Genomic DNA, 22141 nt, shown 5'->3' with positions numbered 1-22141 from the left:
TTTAATCACTTACAAATTAAACTAAATGAATAAAATAAGTCATATGAAACACAAATGGTATAAACCTACACGTAAGCTCATTTATATTTCAGATATCCATTGAAAACTGAAGAAGTGCTAGGCCTTGTGGGGAACACAGGGATGAACAAGACACAGTCCTCGGCTTGAAAACAGAGAATCCAGGAGGGGGGTTAAGCTAACAAATGAAGAAGATACATGACAACGTAAGTTTAACTAAGATTTTAAGATACTAATCGAAGACTCGCATGTGGCACATGGCTGTCAAATATTAATCACTTGGTTTAGAATACTGGCCGGGCTTAAAAAGAGGGAAAGTTGATCAGTCAGGGGTCAAGATCGCTGGCTGAGTAGGGCCCGCAGATGTGGCCAGTACAGGCCGAGTCCACTGCAGACCCAGGTTCTAAGTTTCAGGACTGGAAGGCTTGGGACCCCGGTCTCACTGATAATCAGTGGCTTAACAGGACCCCCTTCCCCGGCAGAAGCTGAAGGTTACCAGGCTAGCCTGTCCCAGAGCAGAACCTGCTGCTCCACAGGGAAGAACTGAGCCCACTGAGCTCCAGTGCAGCTTCCCCGAGTCCAACCCTCTCCCGAAACGGAGTCTTCGTTGTTAGTGTCCATGTCACTAGGTCCCACAGGTCAGTCTGGGTCTCCTCTTGCTTGAGGAAAAGGGCTTATTAAGATGCTTCCTCTATCAGTTCCTCGGGGAGGTCCTCTTCTTCCCCTTCTCCAGAGTCACTGCTCCCTAGGTAAGGTGGCCCTGAGAAGGTGAATGGAATTCGGGCCACAATTCTTCACTCCATATACTGATATAATGACCATAAAAAAACCATCTGATGTATCTAATACTTTCTTCCTGTCAATCTCAAAGTAACTGAAAGCTCTAAAGTAATGGAGAAATCACTCCAAGAAACCACTTTGTCTTTCTATTATCACACACAGCCCCACCCCAGGGCCGACAAGCATCTGTAACTGCTGAAAGCATCAGGGGCAGCTTGTAGTGAAACTTGTCTCCAGCAACCCTGTCATTTCCTGTAGCACCTGTGGGACGCTAGCATGCTTTTCCAAGGTCAGTTATTTTCCCCGAAGCAAAATATTTAAGAAACACGTGTTGATATGTCCTTCTACCCCACATCCCTGGGACGTCCTCTAGAGCAGCTGCTGGAACTTGGCAAAAAACAAAAAAACGAAAGCACAAAACAAAAAAAAACCACTGCCGAGAACTGATGGTCACGCCTTCCCCAGCACTCTCTCTCTTCTACTAACTCTCTTTTCTGTCCACTCTGAGGAACAGGCTCACTAACCAAGGGAATTTCCAACCGGTCAGGAGCTTTGGGATGGCCGAGAGGCTTTTAATCGTCCGGAACCCTCTCTGAGGTGTCCTAAGAAATCTCGCTGCTCAGAAACTCCCAAACAAGGGCATTCAGTCCCTGAAGCCACCTTCTAAGCTGAAAGAAATACAGGATTCTGGGGTGTGGATGACGAGACGGAGCTGCGAATACACGTATGTGGTCTCGGAGCTGCCTCGATGGGCTTTCCTTTAGGCCTAGGACCCATTTCCGGTACAAAGTGGGGATGCCAGGGGTTCTGACCAGCACCATCCCACGTATCCCTAGGGCTGATCTCGAGGGTCAGAATGAGTCCTTTTCCTTCCTTACTGCCCAGTGAGCACCCCTCCCAAAGCCACACATGGCTGGAAGGAACCTTCCACATAACAAGGGAGAGCTCCTCGGGAAAGAGGAGAGACGACTTGAGTAACTAAAACTCGACATGAGCTCATTCCTCCGGGAGCATCTGCCTGGCCAAGCCGTCGGGTCAGAGCCCCCGTAGAGAAAAGCGTCTCAAACAAGAGCAAAGAGGGATAATCGCCTTCCCTCTGGGTGCACCCTCTTTAAGAAAAACCCTGGTTCCGTCGATAGGGCTCCAAGGTAAAGTCCCTCACAGTGGCTCCAGGAAGCACGACTGCGTTCCTAACTCAGCAACCGAGGTGAGTGGGACTCTAATAGCAGTTGTCAGGTTTAACACACTTACACTCCCAGTAAAAGACCATGCCTACCAAGAGACACAGAACCTAATGCTATAATTCTCCATTACAGAGTTCTGAGAGCTCCGTTCTGAGACCGAGCTGGCTTCACTTTAGGACAGAATTGCAGCATAGATGAAACGTGTGCCAACAGACGACCTGAAAGTGACAGGTAACGATGCTTTACTCTTTGAAACCGGGAGCAAAAGCTGACGAGGGAGAAATGAAGACACAGAAGTCTCATTGAAACCTTCAGGGAGTTTAAACGTGGTAACAAACCAACAACTGATTCAGCCTATTCTCTTCCAACTGAAATGTCCACAGTCTAACCATCAGTTGCCAGTAACATCAAGCTCACCGGACTCTCCCTGCAACAAAAGACGAAAGGTGCGAGAGTGACAATATCTGTCAATATTTTGTTTTTCTTAGATCAGATTTTTAAAAGCGATCTTGCCGATCACTGTGGCAGAATCTGCTGGACACAGCGGCTTTGTGGTAAAGGTTACTGCGCATTGTCAAACTGTATTCCCTGCTCTGGGAGCCAGAGTGAGTGAAAGGGCTTCGGTGCTGTCTGCCAAACAGGGAAAGCAAAGGATGAACAGTCTGCTTTGGAATTTGATGAGATGGAACTCCCATACCACCCTCCTTTAGGGCAGATATAAAATAGTTAGTCCTTTCCGTGCGCTTTACAAAGTCAGCTGGTTGCTTAGCATTTGCAAGTTGAGACTTTTTTCAGTTGTGAAAACAAAACAAAAATACGTAAGTTAGTTTTAAAATTTTCCCTCTGATTATTGGAAGAAATATTCCGCACACATTCTCTTTCTGTCTCATTGTACATAACGTCCAGGATGGGTGATCTTATTGCTGGAGTCCACTTCAACCAAAAATGTTTAACAGGGGTTCACACTGAGTGCTGGGCGGGTCCTCTCCTTGGGGGTGGGCACTGAGAGCGAGCTGAAATGCAGAGCATTCGGTGTTCGTAGATCTACACGGGCGCACAGACCTACACGGCACTTCTGGCTAATAAATACCCGATGAAGAGGCATTTGAGCTAAATCAGAAATACACTGACCAATGGGGAAGAACAACAGCATTCAGGTTAACTAGAATAGTTACATCAATCAGAAGCTATAAATAAGTCATTTTACACCGTGACCTCAAAGTTGCGTCCACCTAGTGCACTTCGAGCTCGTTGTGGAACCCTGCTTACTCACAGGCTCAGGGAGGTTGCGAGCCCTCACAGTTGTACCCCAAGCCTTACCTGCTAGCAGGTGAACAGAGCTGAAGCTCTTCTCCAGTTTACCCAGGAGTACAGTGAGAAAACAGTCTGAGGCCAGAGAGGCCACATCTTGGGAGCTTTGATCGTAAACTACAACCTTCTGACTGCAATCAACGTCGACCTAAAATGCAAACGTGAGGCTGTCAGGGAGGAAAGCGAGGATAATAATCCCATACACCTCTGCTGCTGAAGCAAGTAACTGCTTCCTGTTTTCCTTAATAATCTGAATAAAAATGAGATGTGGTCAAATGTACTGGATAAACCAAGCATATGCATGGTTTAAATGTTTGCAAAAATCAACATTTGCAAGGCAAACTTGATGCTATTTCTGTGTAAATGTGCTCAAAACTCCTTAGTTTTAAATCCTTAACACGGTAACAGGGTAAAAACATGTACAACAAAATAATACGCAAAATAAACGTAACGATCCCGATCGCCCGAACTAAAGAAACATTTTAAATGGTTTCTACTCGGTAACAAATCAGCTTTTCGTAAGATTAAAGCACGAACTCATTTTTATTCCTGAACAAAACAAACAGCCTTACCTACCACAAAGCTGACAGCCTGGTATCCTAAGAAAAACTCTCCTTGAAGATCCTTAAATTCTGACCATTACCTTAACTTCCCACAAATAAAAAACACTTGTAATATAATTCGTTTCTACTTTCTCGTCAAGGCACTTGAAAAGAACGATTTCCTTTCAGTACATTTGTAAACAACATAAAACCATGTATTAGTTATTAATAATATACAAACAATATTATATACTATTATATAATGGCTAACAATTGAGTATTATATAATATACTGTATTAGACATAACTTTTTATTTGTGTTAAATTAATAAAACAATTTTTAGCATTAATAGGGAAACAGAGCACTGGATCAAATAAAAACAAGTTAAGCTTTCTGTGTAGCTTAGAAACATCCTGAGGTGTGACAGTGTCTACAATTAGTGAATTATTCTGAGGTAGCATAAGGTATCAACGTTTAGAAAAAGCAACCCAAACTTCCTCAAATTACTTTCTCCCCTTAAAAATGAGGCTTCATTTAAAATGATTCCCCATTCAGCAGGTCCATTTATTTTAAAAAGGAAAAAACAAGCAAGCATGTACCTTATGTTTGGCTGAGTGCTGGATGAGCTCTGTAATTAACACTTTGTCCTGTTGCAACCTTCGCTTCATAAGCTTGGAGCAGTTGATATTAATGGCTTCCAAAATGTGGGACGTATTGTATTCCACAAATGGCCGGCTATCAATTAGCAGCACTTTTTCCGTTCCACTTTCCAGCAGAGCCACCAACCTCTCAGTAACAATTTGAGTTCCAATCATCTCATGGGCCATGACAACAATAAGTCCTCTTTTCCCACCTCCTCCTTTAATTTGCCACGATGATGTAATGGTGGTGTGCTCAAAGGCTCAGCCACTCCATTGTACTGAAATGTATGAGGTCAGGCTGGTGGCGACTGGCAAGAGGAGAGTTAAACCCATTTTCAGCAAGAGCCCTCCAAGTGAATGTCTCTTTCTCTTTCCAGTTGATGTGCTCTCGCAGAGGCCTCCTGCCACAAAGCAGCCCCTCACACTTGATTCATAAAGAGATGACTGGAATAACCATTCCAACAAAAGATGCTTTGGGGCAGCCAGTGCATTACATCATTCTTTACCTCTGTTCCCTCGCGCCAACAGCTTTACATGGGGCTGAAAAGCCTACATGGAGAGAGAATGACAGACGGAAAACAAAACACGGGGGTCAGAAAAAGAAAGAGCATCGGATTAGAGGGAGTGTATGATTCATAATATTTACCCCATTAATCTAATTCCATACTTGATGCACTGTTTCATTTGAACAAACAAACAAAAAGGACAAGTAGGTATGGCTTCAGGAAACGTACTAATGATGATTCGCTTTCACCGCAAAATATAAAAACTCAAAGATGACAAAACAAGACAGAGTCATGAATTATATATAATCACCTGGGGGCCCAGAACTACTTGATTTACAGTATGAAATGAAAAGAGCTGTAAAAAGCCAGTCCAAGCATTTTTATTCCAGCTTTTATTTGCTTATTTCTTGAAAATAGCACAAAAAACAACCACCTAAGATCAGGTTAGCAATCTGACGTTGTCAGGACATAAAAACCTTTCCTGATGGCTTGAGAATTACTATGATAAATGGAGTGTGTGTGCTGTGAGCATTCCTTGAAACTACCCTCAGGAAGAAGAGGCAGGAAAATGGGAGGTTCTGTAAATTTCGGCTGCCTTTTAAGGAAGAGGAGGGGCAATGACTGATGTACTTGTCACACCAAGTGCTGAACTAGCTGCTGGGGGCCTGTGAGGCATCCACTCCGCCCCAGGCCGACTCACAGCTAAGATCCTGGCCGGTCCTCCGCTTCCAGTTCGCTTCTTCTTGTACCTCATTTTTAAGAGACTCACTGATTCCCAGCCTCAGAAAATCTCACACCTTGACCTTGGACTCTAGGTCAGCAACCCAGGCATACGAGAGCCCTTAATACTGGACCTGATGCTTACTTATTCTTGCCAGACTCCTAAGACAGACCATTTCCTAGTTAACGCTAGTTGGAGTTTTGTGCCCAGAGCTTAAGCCCGCACCCAGACCTTCAATATTCTCACGTTCCGATCTCCCCGGTCCATCTCTGCTTATAGGAAATGCCCTACTACATAAAACTAGACGTCCACTGTCGGCATTCGACTTCTGGAGGTTAAACTACCTGATGGTAGACGTTTTGTACTGTATTTCTTCCTTCCACAGTGTTCTGCACATAAGATATTCAATTTACACTGTTACAAGTTAGTAAAATCCTCCTTGTTCCAAAAATGATTTAAGATACTGAATAATTCATATGTGATTAACTGATTTTGGATTAGGATGATAGGCCCCCTCAAACATCATGGGGTCCTGTTTCCTAATTTCAGACTTAGAAATTAGAAGCTGAAGCATGGAGAAGTAGGAGTAGACAGGATAGAGAGAGGAGTGGCCTCGCCCTGTACTTGTTACGTAACTTCGGACAAACCATATTAACCCCTCTGACCACACTTTCCTCATCTCTAAAAGGGACATATAGTATTGGCCTTGTCTCCTCACAAAGTTTGTTTTGAGGATGAAATTATGTCAGTTATCTAAAGAGAGTAAGTCAGAAAGCAACTGGTCATCACACAGAGAAAGGAGGAAAAATGCTGTAAAGATGCCAATGGTGAACAGAGCTGCCTTGCATCTGGAATCTGAAAGGCATCCCTCAGCAGATAAAGACGGGGCAATTCCATCCTGCTACAGTCCGGCTTCAGCCAGGCTGTGCCGCTTCTCATGGAGCCAGACATCCACGGCGTTAGAAGGCACCTGAGAAGCCATCGCGTCTAGCCTCACGTCTCACAAATCAGCTCCACATAACACATTATTTGTCCATTTCGTATCTTCATTATACGGATGTATTATTTTTAGTACAGCTTAATGGCAATGAAGCACAAAAGTCATCTCTACCTTCGACTGAAGAAACCAGAGCAGAGAATTTGTCCTACTCAATCAACCAATGCACATTCGCACAGCACCTACCCAGGGTATTTCTGACTCAAGTCCTGACTGCTCGGTGACACAGTTCACAGCCACGCAAGGTCCTGGGCTCGGATGGCCTGACTCCCTCACCGGGGCTCCCACTCCCGGGTTACCCTGTTTTCCTAAGAACCTGTCCCCACAATGAAGCTGCGCTGAGACAGAGTGACGTGACTTGTCCACGCGGGAGCCCGGGCAGCGCAGAAAGTGGAAACCCGAGAACGGGAGCAAGTGGATGCCAACAATGGCCTGAGTCTCTGGGCCCCATTGGCTCCTCTCAGTGGTGCAAACCGGGCAGGACAAAGCAGTTATCTGGGTTAGCAGATCGAGGGACAAAGGGAGGGAGAAGACGGCAAACATGCAAAAGCTGAGTGAGAAAGTTCTCATCTTTGCTTCCCTCCAGCCAACTCTCAGAAGCCCAGATCACTGAAACCCAAGGCAGGCTGCGGCCAACAGGTTCACCGGGAAGAAAACGGTCATTCCTCCCCAGAGAACCAGAGTCGGTCGTTCCGGATAGAAAAAGACCCTTTCCCTGACCAAGAAGAGGTCTGGTCAAAGTGACCCTGACATGAGGATGTAGCTGAAACAAAACAGTGAAGGTGAACTGGGGATAAAGTTACGCCTTTCACATTGTCCTGCGGCCAGCTGGAGCCCTCTGACAGCAACTTCATGCGCAACATCTGATGTTCTGAGGTCCCAGGTGACTATAGAGGAGGCCGAGGCTGCCAAGGGGCTGTGGAAGGTGAGGTAACAACAGCCTTAAACCTCGTTCACTTGCAGCTACAGAATTCTGGGGAAGACCGCATCCTAGGCTACAGCTCTAATTTAGAAATTTCTCTCCATTCACTGTTCTTTCCGAAGAAGGTCAACACGCTGAGATCAGGGACGCATCTGTGATAGTTTTGTTCTCGGAATCTCTTGCATCAAGTAGGATTTAAGAGATGACAGGAGAATATTTGATAGTTGGCACCCCAACAAGCTCATCTTACCCCAAAATCTCTTCAAGAAGTCAGAAGGCATACAAATTTTTAGATGGAACACAGGGGCCCAAGTGCATATAGCAAAGCCCAGGGCAGGCCAGCTTTGCTATTTACCTATTTTCTTAGACAATTTTAAAAGTTTTAATTAATTTCTTTCTATTTTTAATACAGAGTATAGTCACATGGCTCAAAAAAAATAAAAAATAGAAAACTGTATACACACTATGAATACATATACTTTATCCATCCAATGTTTGTCCACTATATTTCAATAAAGCTGTTAAAATTGCCATTATATTCAAAGTCCAACAAATACATTTAAGTGAAAAAAATGAGCACATTGAAAATCCTTCTCCCGCCCTTGTCCTCCGCCTGCCCAGGTCCTCTCTGGCCCTCTAACTGGTAAACACTGTTAATAGTTTCTTCTGATTTCTTCCAAAGATTTTTTAAAATGAAAATAGAATAAAACACTATATATTCTTTTCCTTTTCCTTCTCTGTTCAACTGGATACACAGTACTGTTACACATCCTGCTTTTTCTTTCACTTAAAATACTCCAATTTGATTTTTTCCAAATTTAATTAGAATGTAATACAACCTATATATCCATGGGTCTCCCATACATGCACTTTTGGAAATCTAAATAAAACATGTAGAAATACTTAACCTTAAAAGACAACTCCCAACCATAATTCAAAAAGAGTCATGTACACTGCAGCTCTATTTACAATAGCCAGGACATGGAAGCAACCTAAGTGTCCATCAACAGATGAATGGATAAAGAAGATGTGGCACATATATACAATGGAATATTACTCAACCATAAAGAGAAATGAAACTAAGTTACCTGTAGTGAGGTGGATGGACCTAGAGTCTGTCATACAGAGTGAAGTAAGTCAGAAAGAGAAAAACAAATACCGTATGCTAACACATATATATGGAATCTAAAAAAAAAAAAAAAAAAAGGTTCTGAAGAACCTAGGGGCAGGACAGGAATAAAGACACGGACCTACTAGACAATGGACTTGAGGACATGGGGAGGGGGAAGGGTAAGCTGTGACGAAGTGAGAGAGTGGCACTGACATATATACACTATCAAATGTAAAATAGCTAGCTAGCGGGAAGCAGCCGCATAGCACAGGGAGATCAGCTGGGTGCTTTGTGACCACCTAGAGGGGTGGGATAGGGAAGGTGGGAGGGAGGGAGACACAAGAGGGAAGAGATATCGGATATATGTATATGTATAGCTGATTCACTTCGTTATAAAGCAGAAACTAACACACCATTGTAAAGCAATCATACTCCAATAAAGACGTTAAAAAAAAAAAAAGAGAGCTCCCCCTTTCCTCTAGCATTACACCCAATCGGCTGTTTACCTGAGGACCAAAAGGCTGAGGAGTAATTCACGACAATGTGCTTGAAGGGTCAGCAAGCTGCTTTACGGCATCCTAATGGGAGAGTATCCTCTGGAGCTACTCTGACTCAAGGGAAATGTAAAATGTGACACTCATGTTCAAGGAAGCACGAAATTTATCTCTTAAAGGACAACCTGCTGCAACCTGGGCTATTCCCACCCAAAGAGAGGGCGGCACCACAAGCTCCCTGTATGGAGGCCATGGGGCCGCTGAAGGTCAAGGCCTTCAGCCGCGTCACTCTGCTGCCACCCCATCCCTGCAGACCTCAGAGCGCTGTTCAAGGTCTCCCACCTGGGCTGCCCTCTGGGCTGCCTGGGGATCGTGCTGAGGGAGCCCTGGACCACGATGCTACCCAGGAGATGGGGCTGGGGCAGCAGAGACACTCTTCTCAAGAGAAGGGTGATGGGACGTCCTAGTCCACCATCGAGAAAATCTAGGAGGCAGCCAGCCTTCAGAAGACAGTGACATAACCCTTCTATATACATATAAGAGAGTTTTCTATTTAGAAAAAAAAAATAAGGGAAGAGATATGGGGACATATGTATAACTGATTCACTTTGTTATAAAGCAGAAACTAACACACCATTGTAAAGCAATTATACTCCAATAAAGATGTTAAAAAAATTAAAAATTAAATTTAATTTAATTTTAAAAAAGGTCAGTATTTATTATACCGAAGACTAGTAACCTTAACCAGGTCCACTAAACAAATATTTACAAAGTATCCTAGTTTCAGAAATAAAGGATTTAAAAGACTTTATGAAAAGATGGAGAGAGGCAGAGGCAATATATTAGCATAACAAAATACACACATCAGGGAACAACGTGGGCAGATCCCCTAAAGAAGGGCCAATTGTGGTATATTTTACATTTCAGCAAACAATTTACGTTTCCTATTTTATAACATTTAATACTAACATAAACTGTGTAAGAACCTTTCACCCTAACATACAATATTTGAAGGTTTTCTGTGTAACTTACGTTTGAGATTCCATTCGGTTACCTATGGAAATGCATCTATGACTTTATAATGGAAATTAGGAGAGTGTTATTTCTTCAAACTCACGCTACATCCAACTTCGCAAGAGTGTCAATGGACTAAAGAATACCACTGAATTAGTTATGTGGGAGAACTGTTAAGTCTGAGACTATTTTGATGATCAATGTAATTAAAAGAACTAAATAAAGCTCAACTGGCTAAGAACCAGTGTTTGCCATTAGAGTAATCAGCAGAGAGGAAAAGTGTTCTGTTTTGACTGCAGCCTTTACTTGACTTGCAGCCTTTAAAGCTAGTGTCCAACCAGCAAATGTTTTAAAGACTGAGGTCGTTTTTAAATGACTGGTAAGCGTCTCCCTCCTCTTCTCAGATGAGGCGTTATTCTTTTCGACTTCCCAGATACGATCCTGGCTTCTCGGCGGGTCACACTGCACTGGGTCTATCCCACCAGGAAAGAGGTGAGGCCCTTTCTCGCACACGATTCTCCCTCTGGGGCTGTCGCCGGCACAGCTGCCCCGGTGCCCACATCCGGGCCCACAGGCTGCCCCCCATCCCACCCCCCAGTTCCATTTTAAAACCTTCCTTTTTCAAAGGAATTCTCAGGAAAGGGGAAAGGACCCCAAAGCTGAGGACAGTGACCGAGCCTTGTCTGGTTGGGCTTCAGCTCAAGTTCAGATTCTCAGAGAATTTATGGAAAGCATATAATCAGGTGAGAAGTTTAAGACTGGCTTGTAGTTTAGCTATTAAACTACAAGCCAGTCTTAAATTTTTTTTTTCCTCCAGTAAAACTGAAGAAATAGGCAACAGGATACACCAAACAGGCTTTCAGCAGAGCCTTACACACAGACTATTAGTAAGAGAAAAACTCAACATACTGAGCTCTGTGCGTCTGGAGCCTGTGCTCCGCAGCAAGAGAGGCCGCGACAGTGAGAGGCCTGCGCACCACGATGAAGAGTGACCCCCGCTTGTCACAACTAGAGAAAGCCCTCGCACAGAAACGAAGACCCAGCACAGCCAAAAATAAATAAATGAATAAATAAATTAAAAAAAAAAAAAAAAACTCAACAAATCAAAAGGGAAAAAAGGCAGCCATGATGTCCAGAAGCTTGAGCATCCTGGACTCGGACCATTTTAATCCTACGTTGATTAACGCTTCTCTGCCTCACACGCTGCGGGTTAACCCTGACAGAAATTCTGAGGTCTGGTATTTGGTAAAACGTATGCCATAAAGAAACAAAAACAAACCCCGAAACCATCCTCACCAAAGCCAAGAGGGCTACACGAGCTTAATGCACTTCTCAGTCACCTATTCCTGCCTTGGCCATATTTTCTTACCCCAGCATAGAGGACGCAACCTGACTAGTGGTGGCGATAACGGGATAGAGGTTGCTTGAATCACTGTCTAGGCAGAGCTAGGCGTGGAGACATTTGTCAGCACTGGAAAAATCCAACGACCGTCTCTCAGCAACTCACAGCACCGTAGGAAGAACCCGCTCTCATCAGAGGCTCAGGCTGTTTACACGCATCTCAAGGGTCCACAGACAAAGGCTGGAAGAGTAGCCATCCTTCAGAGACCCGATACAAGGCCTCTGCTGCAGACACAGACCGGCCCAGGCAGAGTCCAGATCTGGGAGAAGCCTTCCCCAAGTTTCTACTGAGGAAGGGCACTGCGCTCCTGGAACTGGCTCAACGGAAGCCTCCCGTTCATGGTCACCTGTTCTACCAGCTTCCGCCTCCCTGACCCACCTGAGCTCTCCGCCCCACTCCACCCCCTCCCCCCTCCCCCCCTCCTCCTTCCTGCCTCCACGCCAGTTATCCATCCCCGACACGCTCCTGCCCCAGGGCTCCCTCACTTACCCTTCTGCACTTAAAGCTTCCTCCTGGCACCCTGCCTGAAAACGAGGGACTCTACACCCCCAGAAGCAGTAGTCTTGAGGGGGTGGGAATGAAGGACCCCTGGATGGAGTGGCTGGCAAGAGGAATGTGGCCAGAGGCTGGTTTAATCTGAGAGCTGAGGAGAACCCGTTGTGCCAGGATATTTGCAATAAAGCTGGCCTGGAGGCAGGGGAGGAGAGATTCAGAATGTTAGCTGGGGAATAATTGGTACATCCTGGTTCTCCCGAGCATCTGTCAGGCCTACTGCAGCTCATTCAGTCAACTAACAAATGGTTATCGGGCACCTAATAAGTGTCAGGCACTGCTGTGGAAATGCAACCAAAACGAACGAGGCAAAATCTCTTGTCCTCCTGGAGTTTCTAACTGAATGACGAGATGCACAATAAACAGCAACAACAACAAAACGTGTCGCGTGAGAGATGGTGATCAGTGCCGTGGAGAAAAAATTAAGCAGGGAAAGAAGAAGGAGAACGGAGGTGGAGGGGTTAAAGTTTTAAACAGAGTAGTCAGAGAAGTCCTTGCTCTGATGGTCAAGTAAAGCCCATGAGGGAGGTGGAAGATGGCTACGTGGACGCCTGGGAGACTAGTTCTCTATGTGAGGGCTTGAGGCCAATGAATATGTTGACCAAGGTAATGCTGAATTGGGCAAATGCCAGGAAAAGATGTGGCAGGTGTTCAGTCTTCCTTCAGAACTATGGTTGTATCTTTTGGAAATGAAGCAGTTTTAGTCACTTGAACCTTTAACTTAAGCGTAAAATATATACACACACACACAAACACACAAGAAAGTTTAGTATAGTTTCTTCCTCAAAACTACAAAGGAAGAAGCTGTGGCTCCTATGTTAGTGCATTACTTGGCAAAGAAATAAAAAGAAACACTGTAACAAGGAAGATTACTATTAATGCTAATTTAATACAATTCTTCCAACTCCACAAATGGGTAGTGCCTAACAACAGAATCTTGGCTTTATAACAGGATGTAGGAAAACATCAAAGACATGCTGAACAAGACGCATACTTGAAGAGAGCGATACAACAAGGAGATCATTCAAAGGAGGTTTACGTTAAAATAAAGAAAAATGCTTTCAAGGAGCTCTCCTTGTCAGAAGGTGTATCGAATCCTTACCACAAGGTCTTTGTAAGAGAGATTACTGTATTCAGGGGGGTAGGTAATGCTAATATAAACTTGTCATCTTTATCCATGCACCACAGTTAGCCCACCTACCCCCAAACAGCAAAATTCCACTATCTAACAGGTGTACTTTCCTGACAAAGAGCTAAATTACTAAAGATATTACGACCAAAGTAAACATGACCAACAATGAAAGATAATCATGATATATAAAGAGAGTAAAATCAAAGTACAGAACAGTAGGTAAAGCAGAACCTCAAACACCCGCATATATACAAACACACGAACATATATATATTCAAAAATGTCATAACAGTTTTGCTTGGGTAAGGGTAACATTTATTATATTCTTTTCTTTCCCATAATATCGGAAAGTGCAGAAAAAAAGTTAGAGAAAGGGCATGACATCCACGCAGACCCGGGTCCTGGGGGCTCTAGCCCTCCTGAACAGCGCTGTCAAGAAAAGTGTGGGCTGGGAATTTCCTGGCAGTTCAGCGGTTAGGACTCGGTGCTTTCACTGCCTTGGGCCCAGGTTCGATCCCTGGACAGGGAACTAAGATCCCACAAGCCGCGTGGCACGGACAAAAAAAAAAAAAAAAAAATGTATACACACACACACACAACGACGACAAAAAACTGTGGGTTTGGGCAAAGCAAGAATATCAACAAACGCGATATAGGGAAGCTGATGTTTACTCTCAAGGTAAAAAGCTGAACCTCTACTTCACAAAAGGACTTACAAAGGATTATTTTAATAACAATAACGTTTGGGGGGGGTGAGAAAAATTAAATTTTAAATTACACACTTGTGGCTATAAACCTGGACTTTTAAAAAGGGTCCGCTGAGGTGTAACTCTTTTAATACCCAAGGGTTTTTTTTCTGTATACAAAGGACTCGTAGCTAGCTTTCTAATATATTCCCTACCACTCTTAAAATGTATTTCAATTTATAAAGTTTCCAAAACAAACCTACCTAAAGCATCGCAAATGAAACACCGTGTGACTTTTACTCCTCACTGGAAAAGCACAAATTCTTTTCACAGAGTCGCTAAGCGGCCCCGTCACTGTCCTCAGCTCCTAAACAGACGTGCACAAGACTTGAACAGATTCCAGGCGTGGCCTTCAAGCCTGGACCACACCTGCTTCCAAGGCCCTGAGGCTAAAAATAACCCTGGGGCCTCAAAAATGGGACACCAGCCAGGCCAGGGGTAGCTGCCGGCCCCCTGCTCCGCTCCACTGACAGTGAAAGCGGCAGCTACGAAGCTCGACAATCACAAAATCCTCCACCACAGGCTCCTGTCTGTCTCTCTGTGCCAACCACCTCCATCCTAGGCCGGCTCAGTTTCTTTTCCCCTTGATGCCAAAACCAACCCTAGGAACTTAGAAACAAGCGAGGTTTTATGGTGTATTGTTTAAACAAAACAAAACACAACAAAACAAACCTGTGGACCAAGACTCAGGAGACCTTGTTCCTAAGTTCAGCTCCTCTACGAAGATGCAAAACTGTCACAGCAAGAGTCACATCCTCCAGGCTGTTGTTTCCTCACCTGTGATCACGTAACATCTAAGGATTATCTAGGGATATGATGAGATCGCCGTCAGCGCATCTCAGGTCTTAGCAAGTTGCCCTGACAAGGACAGAGTAGCAGGGCGGATGTGATCATCGGGCAGTCACGTTGAGGAGTCAGTCTGCATCCTCCAACAGACAAGTTAAAACGTAACTCCTGGACGATGGCTCCTCAAAAAGCATGGTGAGCAGACAATTTCCTTTGTGGTGGAGGATTTCCATTGCTCCAAGACAATGACTCCCGCTTCTCTGCCAGCCCCAGAATTTGCAGGATTCCCCTCTGGGACTGTTACGCTACCAGGTAAGGAAGAAAGAAAGGGAGGGAGGTTGGAGGAGGGGCAGAGGAAGGGGCAGAGGCAGCATCGCTGTTCCCTCCAGGCTCCCGGGCTAATTTAAGTCACTGCATCTGTCTTCACGCTTCCCCTTCTGAGGCCCGGGGAGTCACTGGTGTCAGGAGGCTGCACCACAGGGCAAAGCGGGTGACAGGGCCAGGACCTGGGCCGAAGAATCATAGCGCCACAAGATAGAAGGAGACCGCAGAGCAGCCCAAGATGCTCCCGAGATGGGAGCCTGACTGTGTCCTGTCCTCACCTGTAGTTACTTTTTCCGCTCTGTCCTTTCCACCTTCTATCTTTGTCCTATAACTTGGCTCTAACACACATCACCAAATGGCAACTTCTGTGCCCTGACCGGTGCTCAGATGCCTTGATGTTTCTTTCTCACTCCCTCTCTCCCTTCACATTCACCTTAATTTCTCTCCTTGGTATTAAAACCCAGCCTCTTCCTTTCTAAGGTTTACCCCTTATCATTAATCATTAATTTTCTTTTTCGGGGGGAACTGCCAAGGCCCTACATGTGTTGCTGTTACAGTGAAGAGTCATCACTGCTCCAGCCTGCTTTGACCCACACTTCCGTGGATTCAGGTGTTTTGTCAACCTTTAAAATCTTCTGATTATTTGTTACCTTAGAATAAAAATTTGTATTTCGGAGGAGAGAGGTAAAATTTTCCAGTGAGGTTATTTCATCCGTGGTCGTACTGAGTAGAGATGATTACTTCGGGATCTTACATTTTCACTAGCCCTCAAATGCCCTGATGATCTAGACACTAAAAGTTAAATCCCTACCTAAACCTCAGAGGAAGACAATACAAACGCTCAGTGTCTTCCCACCAGATTATCTAGAAACTAACAAGATCTGAATTATTTTGTAACGGAGGGCTTGGGTCTGAAGCACGTGTGGACAGAGCTGTCTTCATCCGGAGCCTGCCGGCACCTGTGTCAGCAGCATCCCCGCCCACCCTGCCTGTTTCCTCCACCCCCAGCCTCGGGTGAGCACAAACCCCAGCCCGAGGACCTTCCAAGAGAAACAAGAAAAGGCAGAGAGGAGACCTAAACGACGGCCGGCCTCTTAGCTCTGCTCCCAGTGACTCTATTGGCTAATTTTTAAAAAAGGATTTCCCGCACAATTTGAATAGCAAAATAAATAGTAATGGATTATAACCCACAGAATAAAATAAATAACCATGAGGGCCAAAAAAAAAAAAAAGAAATTTCTCACAAAATACTTGCTCTATGATGAAAGTTGGAGAGGATGATGTTTCTATTTGCTATTTTTTTTTTCTTTTTTAATACGTTGTTCTGTCATCTTCTCCCTCCATCAACTCTGGCGTGACACCGGTCGGGTGCCGGCATGCCGCATGCAGCAGGGAACACCTTCCTACCAAAGCCTCACTTTCCCTCTCTGAAAAATACCAAAGTCTGTATTGGTTTAAGTTAAATTAACTTAGATGTCTAAACCAATGCAGGGCACTGTGGGAAAAACAGAAGAGATGGCAGGTCCCTGATGTTAAATGGTTGAGTAAATAGTTTTAAAAAATGACATTTGGACAAACACAAAATGATAATGTGCTGGCAGATGTACAGCAGCTCAGAGAGGAAGGCTTCCCGGCGTTCTGAAGGAAAACAGGGACATGAACTGCAAGAGAGAAGAGGGAAGAAAACTGCAGGTGAAGGCAATGCAGGAGCAAAGGCAGAGGGAGGGGCCGTGCACAGCTTTTCCCGGCCAGAGCACAGACTGCCTCGGCGAGTAACGGATAAGCTGGTGAAGTAGGAAGGGCCGCTGCTGACACACCTGGACGTCTACAGCCGTCGAAGCCACCGCGAGCTTCAGGAGCAGAACAGGAGAACATCACAGAGGAATGTCTCTCTAGGAGCCTTGTAGGGATTGAAAGGAGAAAACAGGAGAAAGGAGACTAACCAGTTATCACCTTTACGGTTCTAGTGATCTGAGGATGGGCTCTGCCTAGGAGGGTGACTGTAAAATCTGACAGGAAAAGAAAGATCCAAGAGGCTGGGAGGGTCAAAATCCAAGGCAGCACGCCGGGCACAAAACACCTTCATGAAATAGCGTACTTCCTGACTGAAAGTGCCCATGCAAAGGGCTGCTGAGACTTCATTATTAAATTATTCCACCATGAGGACATCATCTGAAAATATCTCAATACCCATTCTGTCCTTGCTTCAGATGAACCGATATCAAGCAGAATGAGCAACATGTACAAGTTCAAGTTTTACTAGTCAGGGCCTGTTGAGAAACCAAAAGAACTAGACATAGTAGAAGGTCAAAATTATGTAAAGCAGAATGTAAGCAGAGGTGAAGTCCGATGTTGGCATTATGGGTGACTTGCTTCTATATACTGAATATTTTTCAGTAATTTCCCAATTTTCCATTATATATGAGTGTATATGTATATAAAACTTTTGCAACAGAAAATTAAAACTATATAGTTTTAATCAGTCATAACTCATGTCATTCTCATGCTGTTCAGAGAAGGAAAGAAGATTTGGAAGTCGAGGTACTGGGGCCTATTCTCTGCATTAGCTAAGTAAAAATTATTTTGTAGGAATCATTAACCAAAATAAGTTTTAATACAGAATCATGGGATTTATCCAACAGTGACTCAGTAGTCTGAAAAAATTAAAGAGATTTTTAAAATGTAATTACACATCCCTGTGACAACCGTGCTCCAAGGCACATGGCCTGCAAATGCATTCCAGACAAAGCAATGTAAGTATATACGGCTTAGTACAGGGCAATGTTCCTTTTCCAAATGTAACCTTCAGTATCAAAGACCATATATTCAAAATTAAAATTAAAAGCAAAATGATTACAAATACAGTATGCCTGCCACAAGTGAACTTAGTGTAAAGCGGACCACAGGCCTGTCTATTAAGTAACTCACTGACTTAAAAACCACAATATCCAATTTCACCATCTCATCTAAAATGTAGTCCATGGCATAGAGCCTAAGAATAATGTTCGTACAGCTCTACTGTTTCATCCTTCTGCCTAGATTCCCAAATAGGTTCAAAAGAAACCTATCACATTTGCTATCAACACACGTAAGCATCACAGAGCACTAAGTACAGTGCAGCCAATGTTTAGTTTTTTCTCCTGCAAATAGTGTTTGTTTTTCTGAATTCTAGGATTGTGGACTTTAATCTGTAAAACTACAGGAAGAAAAATGAAATGGGTTAGTAGAATAGACATGTGTTCATTTACTGAGTGCCTACTATATTCAATTCCCTAGAGAGCAACTTCCCACTTCTGTTTAATCACAAGAATTACTTAGGAACTTGATAAAAAAATAATCACCCAGGCCCCACCCCTGAAGATCCATTCTTAGGGTATGGAGTGGAGACTGTGAATTTGTATTTTTGACAAATGCTCCAGAAGTTTCTTAGGGTCATTTTTAAGTACATCTTTAAGTTTGAAAGACAATGCCCTCAAGACACATTTGGGGGACTTCCCTGGTGGTACAGTGGTTAAGAATCCGACTGCCAATGCAGGGGACACGAGTTTGAGCCCTGGGCTGGGAAGATCCCACATGCCGCGGAGCAACTAAGCCCGCGAGCCACAACAACTGAAGCCCAACTGCCACAACTACTGAAGCCCGCGCACCTAGAGCCCGTGCTCCGCAACAAGAGAAGCCACCGCAATGAGAAGCCCGTGCACCGCAGCAGAGTAGCCCCCGCTTGCTGCAACGAGAAAGCCCGCGCGCAGCAACGAGGACCCAACGCAGCCAAAAATAAATAAATAAATTTATTTTTTTAAAAAAAAAGACACGACGGGGTCTCTCAATGTTCACATTCAATGAGTTGTCAAGACCTACTGATCTTCAGTCTCTCTCACCTGGAGGACAGAAAGGTGTGAAAGCTGTGTTTGAACTGAACATAATGGCAACAGGAACTGCCAGTAATGGAGGAATGGGCAGTCAGCCAGAGACCATCCGACTCTCACAGCTGAAGCAGGACGTCCATTTAGTCTAGTGCCTGCCTTCTGGTAGGTTAATAATATCCATTTACAAAATGTGAAGTATTTGCCCAAAGTCACACAATTCGTCAGTGGTGGAACAGAGACTAGAGTTTCTATGAACAGGGCTTTCCATAACCCTACAGAGCTTAACCAAACATTTTGCAAATTTTAATAGGCTCCTGAAAGGCACAGAAAGCAACAGATTTCAAAAGATGAAAAATAACACACCCTTTTAAACGCCTGATGCGTGTGGCTGTGAAGAGGAGGGGCCTCATCAAAAGGCCAGCCCGCCACGCGGTTACAAATAGCCACGAACAAAGCAGAGGACCAAGCGGTGAGGCGACAAGCCTTCACAGAACACTCACGAAGACTGCGGAACCCTGGGAGCAGAAGCGGGTCTGCTTCACTGAGTCGCTGCGAGAACACAGTGAGTATGTGGAAGAGCGGTACTTTGTAAACTGGAACATTGACTAAAAAGCTAATAACACAGGATGAATGGGGAAGTATTTTGGCTAATACAGTAGTTCTGAACCTTGCCTGCATATGAAGTCACCCGGGGAGCTCTTAAATATCCTGAAGTACCTCAGACCGACAAATCAGAATCCCTGGGGAGTGGGCCCCAGGCATCAGTATTTTTTACCCAAACAGGTACAGGTGGATTCTTTACCTCCTCCCAAGGGTCACAAAAGACAGGCCACTTGCAAGGCAGAGTTTAAACGGGAGCAAAGGAGACATCTGGTGATGCACACGGTGCCGTAACTCGTCTGCCCTATTTCTTGAGATATGTGTGTTATAACATCTGCTGGAAGCCTGGGGTTCTGGATATATTATCAGGTAATGGAGCAAGTTCTCAGTGTCGCAGTTTCTCTAATTCCAATAATAATAAAGGAGCACAATTCACTTATGACACCCAACAGAAGGCCACAAGGATATGCTGGGGCACAGAACCCCACTGTGGCTTAATCAAACAGCTTATGGTTGAAGCAACCCAGTTTCCAATCTGTTTTCACTGTTTTTTAGAGGTAGATGTCTTTAAAAAAAGGCTTTTAAAGGCTGGGAGGAGACAAGGTAGAGCTCAGTTTTCACCTGTGTACAAACAAATGCAAGTTAAATATCTGCGCCCAGGAATTTCCCATTACTAATGGCAAATCACCACGACAAGGGCAGACAATCTTTTGTAATTCCTCTCTCTAGTCCAATCCTGTAAAACTTCATTTAATAAGCTGATGACAGAAACCAAGATTTGCGCCTCCAGCCAAACAATCTATATTATATTAAACAAAGGATATCCCCACCCTTCTCAAGGTTCTGCCAGCAATTTCTTAAAAAAAAACGTGGCATTCAACCAAAGTCAGGAGTTTTTATTCATAATACACCTTATTAACACACAGTAGAAGAAACTAGACTGGGAAGCGTTCACAGGCTGTCTCCTTCGAACAGTGGGTCTCCCCGTGGCTCATTCACTGAACAACCGCTTTTGAACATCCTGTCTGTGCAAGCCTCTTTGCTCAAGTACCTCGGGAAGACACAATTTAAGACAATACCATAGAAATAAAATCTGTACCCAGGCCATCTGCCAGGCTCAGCAGGACGGGAGGTCTCCAAGAGTAAGAGAAGGGAGGACTTCCAGGGGTGGCGTCTGGAGGTCGGCGAGGGGGCAGCGATGAATCTCACCAGCACATGTGTCCCTCTGGATGTTCTCCTACCCCAGCTCCGAGGATGCCACACAACCTGTATTCACGAACAACCTCTGGCCAAGGGAAGTCCAGAGGAAGCGGGGACGTCACCAGCCAGCAAAACCTTCTACCAATTCTGGAGGCAACCTCTGTGCATCTGGTCCTTGAAGGGTGGCTGTTTCCTGCCAGGCAACACCTAACACAGACCCGTCTTCAGGAGGCAGACAGGCTGCTGGCTGTCACTGTGGCACTGACCTAGCAGAGGGGAAGGCGGGGAGGGGGAAGGAGGTTCATCTTCCTTCAGACCCCAGGTACGCACAGTACCCTCCCCCAACACAAATACAAACACAAAAAAGAGAAGAAAGAAAGGCAGGTACCCGCTTTACAACTCTGACAGTTATCTGACAAGATTACACTGACTTAACTTCTGCCCAGCAGCACCTCTTGCAAAAGGTAATCAGGAAGAATACAAAGGAGGAACTCGTTAAAATTAGTCCATTTTATTGGAAGGCCCAGTAAGGCAGGCAAAAGGCATAAGTTCTCAGGAGCCAGGCCATCTAAATAGCTGTAGACAGTAGAAGTCAGCTGTCTAGACCCACGGTCCTCAGGCTTTTTAGTCTACACACCACTTGAGAACGACAAAACTGCCTGGTCCACGTCTCCCTGACAATTGTTTCTCTGACTACAGTCATCCCTCAGTAACCACAGGGATAGATTACAGGAGCCCGCATGGACACCAAAAGCCTAGGATGCTCAAGTCCCTTAAATAAGATGACGTAGCACAGTGAATACAGTCAGCCCGCCACGTCTGTGGGTTTTGCACGTGGAAACTGTACTCGTGATCCATTACAAACCCTAGAGGAAACAATGTCCAAGGAAGTTCTGTAGAGCACTATAGTGAGATATGAAGCCTAGATCAGAATTTAGATATGAGAGTACTAAAAACATGTACACAAAAACCTGTACAAGAATGTTCATAGCAGCATTATTTATAATGGCCCCGAAGTGCCTCAACTGATGAATGGATATGCAAAATGTGTCTATATCCAGACAACAGAATATTACTCAGCCATTAAAGGGAACGGATTTGATACCAGCGACAACACGGATAAACTCTGAAAACATTAAGTTAAGTGAAAGAAACCAGACACAAAACGGGGGAGGAGGGAGATGGGGAGTGACTGCTAATGTGTAAAAGGATTGTTTGGGGTGATGGTTCAATAGCGGTGATCGTTGCACAGTTCTGTAGATACACTAAAACCACTGATTTGTATACTTTA

At 44.6% G+C, this 22141-nt stretch overlaps 1 protein-coding gene across 1 annotated transcript in view; it reads right to left on the bottom strand.

Annotated features, from left to right (window-relative positions):
* DUSP16 (dual specificity phosphatase 16) overlaps positions 1-22141 on the bottom strand; it is an 82731-nt gene that overhangs the window by 39915 nt on the left and 20675 nt on the right. The window contains exons 4-5 of the mRNA XM_030841405.2: positions 4436-5026; positions 3303-3441 (exon numbers count right to left, since the gene is read on the bottom strand). Coding sequence (XP_030697265.1) covers positions 3303-3441; positions 4436-4663 — 367 coding nt within the window. The 5' untranslated portion in view covers positions 4664-5026. The remainder of the gene's footprint in view (positions 1-3302; positions 3442-4435; positions 5027-22141) is intronic.

The sequence above is a fragment of the Globicephala melas genome, chromosome 10, assembly GCF_963455315.2.
Source record: "Globicephala melas chromosome 10, mGloMel1.2, whole genome shotgun sequence".
Classification (NCBI taxonomy): domain Eukaryota; kingdom Metazoa; phylum Chordata; class Mammalia; order Artiodactyla; family Delphinidae; genus Globicephala; species Globicephala melas.
This window is presented reverse-complemented; position numbering and strand designations above follow the sequence as displayed.